The sequence below is a fragment of the Squalius cephalus genome (assembly GCF_949319135.1).
Source record: "Squalius cephalus genome assembly, chromosome: 10".
In the NCBI taxonomy this organism is placed as follows: Eukaryota; Metazoa; Chordata; class Actinopteri; order Cypriniformes; family Leuciscidae; genus Squalius; species Squalius cephalus.
The window spans coordinates 4,435,290-4,446,512 of record NC_137131.1 but is presented as its reverse complement, the minus strand read 5'-3'; the positions used below and the strand labels follow the sequence as shown (position 1 = coordinate 4,446,512).

The 11,223-nt window shown below is 38.2% G+C and overlaps 1 protein-coding gene across 1 annotated transcript; it reads right to left on the bottom strand.

Moving 5' to 3' along the window:
- Positions 1–452: 452 nt before the first annotated feature.
- Positions 453–10,523, bottom strand: sdc4 (syndecan 4). Its single transcript, XM_079883455.1, has 4 exons — positions 10,246–10,523; positions 3,854–4,063; positions 3,207–3,405; positions 453–2,090 (listed from the first exon to the last, which is right to left on the bottom strand). The coding sequence occupies exons 1-4, from the start codon at positions 10,300–10,302 to the stop codon at positions 1,930–1,932; spliced, it is 627 nt and encodes a 208-aa protein (XP_079739581.1). The 5' UTR covers positions 10,303–10,523; the 3' UTR covers positions 453–1,929.
- Positions 10,524–11,223: the final 700 nt, after the last annotated feature.

The following is an 11,223-nucleotide window of genomic DNA, read 5'->3' as shown; positions in this document are numbered from 1 at the left end:
ATAAACTAATTCTTGACTTGATTCAGGTGTGCTTTAGGTCAAGAGGGAGGACTAGATGACATTACAGCTCACACTTTCAATTGTCCTTAACTTGATTATCTTTCACATCTGAAGAAATATAGTGACGTTATTAAGGGTTCGTTTACACGTCAAACGATGTACTAAAAATGGAAACGTTTTTTCTTTACATTTTTCAAATACAGACGACAACATTGTCAAAACGATTCCCTTTCACACGGATCCACAAAAATGGCCTGTTTTTGTAGTTTACACAGAGACCAGTTTTCAAAAGTTAGCATTTTCAGGCCCCCAAAACGCAGTTGTCGTGTAAATGAACAGCCAAAAGGCATAAAAAGTTTTCAGTTTGAAGTTGAAAACGGTGCCGTGTAAACGCCCTGTGAAAGGCAACCTTTCTTTTTAGCATGAAAGAAAGCTCGAGACCGTTCAAATGGTTATGTGCATAAAATAGCTTTATTTTCAACAGATCAGAAATTGCATGCAGAAATCAATGATTCATTGACTTCAACATTAGATCAGTGATTTTATCTGGATGTGACCAAACAAAGCAGCAAATTTATCATTTTACACCATGCACAGGAATGCACAGCTTATTCACGTTCCCCTTTACTAATCCAGAACATCCTTCTACAAAACATAAATATATTCGGCTTAAAAAGTCTAAAAGAAATAGAAACTCTTAAAATCTGTTGAAAGACTAACAGCCTTTGAATTGTTGCACTACTGTATATAAAACAAATCTAACAACCAAAAAAATAAAAATTATTACATGTACAACAGCTGAGAAGGGGAAGAAAGACCCCCGACCTGAAGGCAGGCAATAAAATATGAGTTAAATTAATACCAAAAAAAATAAAAATTAAAAAGGAATTAAGAACATCTACAAAAACATTGAAATAAAAAAAAAGTTAGTACTAACATTGGTCATTGTTCTCAAACAAAAGATACAGACACAAACCATCTGCTTTCAGGTTACGCCAAAAGCAAATACCGGGATGAGATACAAGAACAATAAAAACTGATTTTGGCATTTAAATATTTGGTAAATAAAAGGCTGTCAAGAAATGGCTAAGTACCAAAGTTTTACATTTATTCAAATGGCTATATACAGATCCCTGGATGTACAAAGTCTGTTTGCAGTGAACTGATTCTCAATCAACAGCATCTGTACCTGTTAAAGTAGCTTAGCTGACAGTCAAGCAGCACGTAGTGGATCTAGTCTCTCGACGTATAAAACCACCACAGCAATTACATACGGATATGTGGAATGTACCATAACACCATGGCTGAAATGAGTATACATCAGTCTAGTACACCGATTTCAGATTTTGCTCCCACAGAATTTAGTCTCGAACATATAATGCATGCCTTCAATTTGGTTTCACCTCTGATGTTTAATATGAAAATTAAAAGCTTTTACAGCACAGACTTAAAAACAAAAGACATTTGATAACGTAAAAGGCTACAGTAACACCCCCGCTGTAGCACCAATCATGACACTGACTGTTTATCATAACGGTGGATAAAATGGTCAATCCAAAGCCTTTAACCTGTGGAAGCTCCATTGCACCTTGTAGTGTTTTATTAAAAAAATAAAAAATGGAGACAATGCGCCACGTGACAAAAAGGCAATAAACCTGACAGGGTGTGGGAACAAAAAGACAAGAATCGGGCAGTTTGGCAACAGACGCGATCCTCTTCGATTCACTCAGATTTCAATGCAAATGTCCAGTCAGAGTAAATTATTTGTGAGGTTCTCCTGCGGTTTTCGTGGTACGTGAGAGGTTGGCGGCGGCCCGTCGGGCCGAGGCACCGTGTGAGCTTATAGTTCAAAAGAGAGAGAGAGAGAGAGAGAGAGAGAGAGAGAGAGAGAGAGAGAGAGAGAGAGAAGGTATGAGTGGGTGAGGATGCTCATGCGTAGATTTCTGCGGTGGGAGCTTTCTTGTAGATGGGCGTCTTGCCCAGGTCGTAACTTCCTTCGTCTTTCTTCTTGATGCGGAGAACAAAGTGAACGAGGAGGACGATGAGGAGGATGGCGAAGACGAGACCAACTGCTCCGCCCGCAATAATAGCTATAAAACAGAAATGGAAAATGTGAGGCATAACCTACAAACACGGCCAAAAAACCATTACATAAAACCACACATTCACAAACTGCATGAAAGGTAATATTCAAAAAAGAAGAGGGACACCAAGATTAATAACTAACAATACTAAAACATAAATTAAAGCTATACTAATATAAAAAAAAAACAAATACACATAATTACTAAAATTAATTTGAACATTTTTCAAAATAAAAGCTAATTCACAATATTAATACTGCCATAACAGTTTATAAATAATACTAAATAAATAACATTAAAAAGGAATAGATCACCCAAAAATTTAAAAATTCTATCATTTACTCAACCTCATGTCGTTCCAGACCCGTAAGACTTTCGTTCATCCTCAGAAAACAACTTAAGATCTTTTTGATGAAATCTGAGGATTTCTGTCCCTCCATTGACAGCTACGCAACTACCACTTTAACGCTTCAAAAACTTCATAAAGAGATTGTAAAACTAATCCATATGAATTGAGTGGTTTAGTCCAAATTTTCTGAAGAGACTCGATCGCTTTATATGATGAACAGATAGGCTTTTATTCACATATAAACATTCATAAACGCACACATCAGCTGTGGCAAAAGCTCACTCAGGCATGTTCGCTTGATATCCAAGAACCATTGAGGTTCATTCTCGTGTTACGCATCACGTTTGAGCTTCAGCAAGAACCAATGAGGTTTGTTCTCACGAGTCAAGCTTCTATTTATGTTCACAGATCAATGTTTATATGTGAATAAAAGCCTAAATTCAATCTGTTCATCATATAAAGCGATCGAGTCTCTTCAGAAAATTTGGACTAAACCGCTCAATTCATATGGATTAGTTTCACGTTCTCTATGAACTTCTTGAAACGTCAAAGTGTCAGTTGTGTAGCCGTTTATGGAGGGACAGAAATCTCTAAGATTTAATCAAAAAGATCATTTTTGTTCTGAATACGAGTCGGGTTTGGAACGACATGAGTAAATGATGATAGAATTTTCATTTTTGGGTGAAATAACCCTTTATATATTTACATTTATGGTCCAATAATATGTATTAAACTATTTACTTGGCATATTAAACAAACACCATTCTCCTCACCTGCAAGCACTTCTGTGTTGTTGAACAAGCTCTCTTCTCCAGCCACGGTCATGAGCACATTGCTCTGTTGGCCATTTTCTTGCTTTGGCGATTCACCCAAGCCGACCTCATTGTTTTTAACCAGAACCTTCTCATCTATAGTTGGCCGCGGGGCAAATGGACCCACAGGATCAGATATCCGGTTATTGAAGAGATCATACTGAGAGAGGAAGAAACAGTCATAAGAAAATTCATACAGCAGTCAAATCAGTTGCAAAAACATGCAATAAAGCGCTGTCATATGAACAACCAATCAGTAATCCAAGTCAGATATGACCCGAACTAAAGACTTTTGGATCAGTGAGTCAGTTAAGCAACCATGAATGAGTCATTTTAGACTAATGATCCATGATTCATTTAAGAGTCACTTTGACATTCATTAAGAATAGGAGACACTAGCTGAACTGTATGTTTGTGATCGTACAACATCAGTGAGAAAACGCAATGGAAAGATGTGTTGTCTAGTTATTATTACAATTTAAAATAATTCTTTTTTCAATTATTCACTTGTTGTAGATGAAAACCTCATTAAATCCATTGTTTCCAAACATTTCTGCAGTATCCAAATACTCAATCTGACATCATGACTAAATTTGTTTTATAGCTACCTCGATAGCTGTGATCTCTGAAGACCCTGAGCCTGATATGTCATCATAATCATCCTCTTCATCTTCATCATCATCATCATAGACATCCTCATCGTCAACTGGGCTTAAATCAGCAAACCCAAAATCTTGATGCGGAGTGTCACCGGAGGACTCCAGATCCTCACGGGGTGACTCGTTTTTCAGAGGTACCCATGTTTCCGTTTCTCGTACCTACAAAGAGAGAGAGAAAAAAAAAAGCATGAAGAAAATACACCTGACAGACATCATTTGTTCAAAGGCATTAAGGCAAATCATGAAAGAAAAAAACCCCGGCACAATTCACTCATTTGGTAAATGTAACCCAATGCAAAAATGAATGATCCGAAGACCTCATTAAATCAACATTAATCGAGAGGGGGATTTTTTATTTGGTTAAGACCTGAAGTAAAATGATGTTTCCTATATCCCTTTAATACTTAGTCTTAATCCAAACCTTAGTCTATGGCATCATGATGGTTCTGAGAGCACACTTAATTGAATTAAGACACACCAACACTTTTAATCACGTTAGCAGAGCCATTTGGACAAGCACTGGGAATGGGTTTTAAACAATTAATGGACTAAGCCTATTAGCATAACAGGAGGAAGTAGAACACGCATACTGATTTATGTTTTTCCTCGTCTCTCTCTAAAGAGTCGTCCACAGAAGTGGCCATTTTTATTTTCACTGTTGCTATGGTTGAGGCATCAAAACATTCTTTTAACTGTAATTCAAAAAAAAGATTCTAAATTCTATTCTGAACGACACACACCCGTGATTTACACAATACTGTATTACATTCACACCCCTCTTGACCTTGAAGTGAGTCAGAGAGGTAAGAACAAGTCAGCGCAGGTTTGCCGCCATTGTGTAAAACAACTAAAGAATTCATCGGACAGGGGCCGAGGGTCTTTATCGGTCTCGCTCGCCTGCTCGCTGTCAAAAACAGATTTAATCAAACATGACTCACTGAAAAGTTTCACATACCGGGAAATCAAAAACATTCATAATGCAGTACAGGTGTGTACTCAATACTCATGCCGCCGAACCCAGTGTAACCACTTTAGACAGATTTCAAACACACTTTAAAGAGGATTTTAGTGAGGCGACAATGACTTCTAGGTTATCTTACAATCCATCATCTTTAAAACAAACTTGATGCTTAAAATGGCTCTAGATGCTAAATGGAAGCGTTTTTAAAATGGAGATCGGGGAGGGGGCTAACTCATTTTCCAGGAAAACCAGGATCATGCAAACGTCACATGAAACTGCAAGTCAGCTCTAGTCTGCTCTGTTGTTTGAGGATAATAAAAGAAAAAGGGAGAGCGAGAAACAGAGAATGACAGAAACCACAAGAGGGTGTGGGGAGAGAGACCGACATACTTTATGGTTTTCAGCCTTACAGTGCTGTGAAACCCCACACCGAAATCCCCCGGCATTATGAAATACTCAGCTCAGACGGGAAGAAAGCTGTCTAAGAAAGTACAGCGGATGCTCTCTGACTGCGAAGAGGCGCAAGGCCGTGGTTCAATTAAACCAATGCTTAAATTCCCATAAACAACCCCTTAAATTCTCAGTAAACATATAGAAGCCACTTGAAAGAGTTTAAAAGAAACCCCACCGAGCAAACTAAAAGATCTAGACTAAGATGAACTGCTAAAGAAAGTCCCTCGAAATTTCTCAGGGTTTTGTTCTTAATTTCTCAGCAATAACCAAAACCCCCCCTCATTTAAAAGAAACAACCACAAATGTTTGAGATAATAGCTCTAGAAGGAATAATAGCTAGTTCATTTATTTAACCCAAAATGAAATTCTGTCATCATTTACTTGCCCTCATGTCGTTCCAAACCCGTACGACTTTCTTTCACACAAAAGGAGAGGTTTATCAATGTTCATGCTTCTTTTGTCCATACAATGGTTGGAGTCAGGCGCTGTTCAGCTCCAAAGAGAACAAAAAGCACTATTAAAGTAGTCTGAAAACTGTTGTGCATAGAGCTTGAACTGAAATTTAAGTTATTATTCACGTCGTTATCTAATTTGTGTTTTGATTTGGCATCAGTGTCATCACAAGAAAGTCACACAGCTTTAAAGGATCATGAGGGTGGTGAGTAAAGCTTCTATTTTCTTAGGTAACCCTCATGATAGCTGTCGAGACTGATATGAATATGTCTGATATGAAGATGATGACACGTCTACAAGTATGAGTATGCTCTAGTACTGAATCTCCAGGCTCTTGAGTGAGCTGTAATGCCAGAGAGAAGCCTGTGTAAATTAACCAGCTTAGTAGACCAGGCCTCAGTCAAGACTAGCAAATCTTGGAGCAAATCCGGCCATCTGCTGACAAATGGTCTGGCATCTGTTCCAGTGAGTCACAATGGGAGAGGTAAAGAGAAGATACCACAATCAGTGACTCATCCAATAGTGTGGTAAACTCTCTGGTGATCAGGTGATTATTCACGGTTTGAGTTTAAAGGCCAATTTTTAAAGAACCACGACTGTTTCGCTCCCGAGTTTTACAAAGCAACTTCTGTGTATGGAAAGTCATTGGTTGGTCAACACAGAGTTGGAACAAATTTCACAGATTTTCTCCCAAAAAAATTAGAAAATGTTCACAGATTCTGTCTGAGATTCATTGGTGATGACCTATTAAAGCTACGCTACAAATATTATCCGCTATCGTCTGTTGTGGTTTGAAGACTGAGACTCTCCTTGTTGTCCTTTCAGGTCACAACCAATTACAGCCCCAGTCGTCAATACAAACGGTGTCTGTCCCTCCCACCAATCGGATTTATTCATGTCATCTGATCTCCTCATGAGACACACTCCTCACTCGGGACAGAGTGAATGTCCTACTTTGCACACACAAACACACTTGCACGTCAGGAGAATTCCTTCCACCTTTGTGGGAACTATTTATAGCTGCATTTTCCCTTTCTAGACCCCCAGCTGAATCTCCACAGCGGGGCAGAAAGACTCACCTGCCTGGTAAACGATACGTAATTGTTCAATCACACGCCAAATTCTCACCCCAACACCTGTTCAAAGCCCTGAAGCATTAGGGTATGTGAAGGAAACAAGATTGGACTTCAAAATCTACAACTAAACCAAACAAAAAGGACTATTCAGCCTCACTGGCGTCAGCCTCTATTCTCTCCCACAGGAAGTGTGATCACGCTTTGCTTCTATCTGGTAGTGGCTTTCATTAATGAAGCTTCTCACCATTAAGTCAAAGCCTGTTTAATACACAATGAGCCGTTCTGAATAGCCCAAACAATCAGTATTGTGTAGTCTAGGCCTGAAAACATGGAGTTCTTTGAGCTTTCTGACAACAGACCTTCCTTGGCTGGCTAAAACCTGAAGTTAATAGAGACTTACGATTGGATTATGGAATCAAAAATTAGCTAACTATGTTCTTGATGGATGTCAAGGGATTCATCAATAAACTATACACATTAGACATAGATTATTTGGTTGGCTCTCTAAAGAATAACACCATGCCATGCCATGCCATGCCAATACACACACATGCAAGTTCAAGAGGAAACAATGATGTTCACAGGTGAAGTTACTTATTTATTTACTTATGCATAATCACTCAACTTTTTACAGCCATTTATTTGAGAAACGAAAAGCATTAAGATTAATGGTTAGACATGGCCAAAAAAACAACAATAAATGTGTGACCATTAAGATCTCAAAACATTATAATTTATGCTCTGTCTCAGTTATTAACACAAACAAATGATGTCAGATTTTCTTTACATGAACTTGAGACTGAAAGAAAACAATTCCCTCCAAAACTACACATTAAAAGGACCTGCATCTGAACAATACAAAGACTCAAGATACTGCAAGTTAGCAGTAAATGTGTTATTAGATGGGAAAGACTACCACGTGTTTCTAGGGTGATAAATGGGGCGATTAGACTAGATTTCTTTCATTTAAGTCTGGAGACCTGAGAAACACCCAGACGGGTGTTTATTTGAAGAATGTGTATTTTCAGAAGTACACAAAAAATGTACACGCCAGGAAAAGACAAAAGGCTTGATGGAAATTGCTTAGGGGGAGGGTATAGTCCAAAGAAACCTAACTAGAGTAGGCAGTAAAGTTGATTCAGATCAATACAGATATCAAAAAACAAATTACTATTTAAGCACAAGTAAAAGCATCAAAAGTGTCATCCACACTACTAAGCTGAAAAAAAAAAAAAAGGCAAATTCAAGAAAGAGGAACTGTCATTATGAAGGACAGCTGGTGGCTGGTTATCAGCGTTTCCAAGTAAAGCCTGTCTGGCATATGGTTAATAGCTCCACAAGCAACAGAACTGGAACGGTGAAGGATGTGGTCTGCTAAATGACTCTAGTACACACAAGGTTCCCTTTACATGGCCTCTAGATACCTCTCTGGACTTGGCAAACAAAAGGGTACAGCATAAGGCACTGTATACGTTGAAATAAATATTGAAAGACACATACACTAAGCATTACGTAAATTACCAAAATCCTTCTTTCACCCAAGCAGCAAATAAAACCTTCTCGCTGTATGCCAACATTCCATCCTCAAAAGCGCTTTATTAGGCCAGTGGACAGCAATGCAGAAATCATTATTATATCCTGGCGAAAGTATTTATCGTGTTCACTGCTCTGCCTTTCAACAGCCATTCAGATGAGCTTTGCACCCCACAAATAACAGAGTAAATAAAATAAATAAAACCAAACCCATATGCAAATCAACTCATGCCTAATTCAAAACACAATCATTACCAGGACATCTAGCATGGCCATTACACTTAAAATAACAGCAAAATATTCACAGTGCATGTTATGTTTTACAATAACGTTTTAGTTTTTATTGTGAAAATAATAAAAAAAACACGTTATAATATATAACCTATTCAATATCTAGTTAGAAAGACACACATTGGGCAAACAAAACAAAAGTGGCAGTAGCAACATCCCATCAGGTAGGAGGTGAAAGCTGCACAAGTATTCAAATATAATAAACCTCAAAGCCAAATCGAGAACATCCACTCCTACTTTGCCTATTTCTGAGATTTAAAGTGTCCGTGCCGTGTTGAGTTTAAACCACACACACTTGTCCAGTGGCTGAAGAGGAGGGACCTGGATGAAAGAGGTGGACCATTTAAATCCGCCGAAGTGTGCGAAATCCCAAAAGAAGGGCTGGTCAAGGTCAGGAGGGGTCAAATTCCTCAGGAAAATGCAAAAGAATGGAGAGGGAGGGGGATGAAAGGAACACAGACACTTCAGCATAATTTTGAGGAATGCTGCGGCCTTCTCTGCCTCGAAGGACAAGGCTTTTGGGAGTGTGCAAGCTTGTTGCAACATTCCCACCCGAGATTAAATCACACCATCTAATTTACTAGTTTACTGCACAGCTAGTTTACTGTTCTATTACTTTATTTCCCAGTGGATTACACAATATTACACACTGAACCATTCAGCAGACAAGGTCAAGACAAGACGAAAAAAAAGCTGCAGCTGTTGGTGTTGAAGTGTAGATAAAGATCTGCGACAACACCTTTCCAAAGGTCTGTGAGAATGGAGGCTTTGGGCTCAAAGAATTTGCATTTTGACTTGTGTGTGTGTGTGTGTGTGTCTGACTGACCAAGCACACTGGGTGGCATTTGTCTTCTATTTCAGCTCCAAAGACATCTGCAGCAAGCTATTCTTTTGAGTTATGAAAGAACTGGCCAACACAAAGCTGTGGCATCCCATTCACAGGTGCTCCAGTGGGTGATTCCATAATGAACAGATGGAAATGTAAACCTCATGGACTGAATCAGTCTAATCAAATTGAGCTAAAAAAAAAAAAAAAAAAAATTCCTGCATGCAAAACCTGTCACATGAAAAATCCAGTGCTACTCGTTAGGTTACTCAACAAACAAAAATGAGCAAGACTAGTTTGATGCCAAATGCCAGAAAGTTAACTCTCTTAAATATATAAATTACATTACAGACACACACACGCACACAAACGACTAACAAAATACCACAACACAACGATTAATTGTTACTCGGCTAACGTTACTCATATAATTTATTTGTAATATTAGGTTTATTTCAGATAAGCATCCATCGATAAAATCGACAAGTCAAAAGCAGACTTGCCTAGAAGTTTGACAATTAACCTAAAGTAGAAATTATTCATCTAAATTGTTAATTTTATTGAACATGTAACTTAGAAGCCTTTGTTGTTTCAACAGGTCTGTTGTCAGAAAGCTAACGCTTTAGCAAACACAAATATAACCACTTTTTTATTGGTCAAGTGTGATTATAAAACGCGATTTGGCTCGATTATAGCCTTAGCATCTTAAATAAAGTTAATAATTAGTTAAAATTCACAAGATACTCACCGATTCAGCGAAAACAGCAGCCGCTGACAAAACCAACATGAGGTAAACTTTCAACATCTTCTCTTCAAAATAAGGAGCCCCGGTGATAAAGCTGGTCAGTTTCCGATATGATTCACTTTTATGACTCAAAATAAACCGGTCCTTGCTTTGTTAGTCCTTTTTTATGTCGATTTGAAGGGATTTTAGCGCGTTTTCTTACTGCCGTCCTGTGTGTTGTTGCGCAGTATTCCTGTGTAATGATTGATCCCCTTTTGGTTTTATTCACCAACTTAAGCTCCGCCTCATTTCGAACACGCAGCCAACCAGGGCAGAGTATCCGGTCCATGACGTAATTTTCGGAAACTCCGGACGCAACAGTTTACAAGACCATTCAAATCCATGTCGACAATGTAAACAGCGAAATTATATGATTATTAAAATAGTTTTTTTTGGCTATGTAGTTATTAATCTCTTACAATACAGAAAATCCACCGTCTTGTCACAATTTCATATGGTTTATTTTCTAAATTTCTGCCACTAATTGACCAATATGAAACTGTAGTAACGTTAGAATGATGTTGCATTTTTGAGGAAGTTTTTGGGAGAAGAGCTCGGAAAGCGAAAATACAGACGTTAGTGGAAAGTTTCAATGACGTAGGCTACACTTCAGGGAATTTTTTTTAACCGTAGCCTACGTTTTGATTGTTGTACTTCCTCTTTCCCTGGGAAGTATGAAAAACGAAAAACACAATGATATTTAGATGCTGTTGATGATAAGAGTTTTTTACTTTCTTTTATCTCTCCCTTGCTGACAGAAATGATTAAACTAGTTGGTCTTAGTTGGTTTAAAGGGATGGTTCACCCAAAAATTTTAATTCTGTAATCATTTACTCACTTTCAAGTTGTTCCAAACCTGTATGAATTTCTGTCTTCTGCTGAACACAAAAGAAGATATTTTGAAGAATATGGGTAACCAAGCAGTTGCTGGGCCCCATTGAC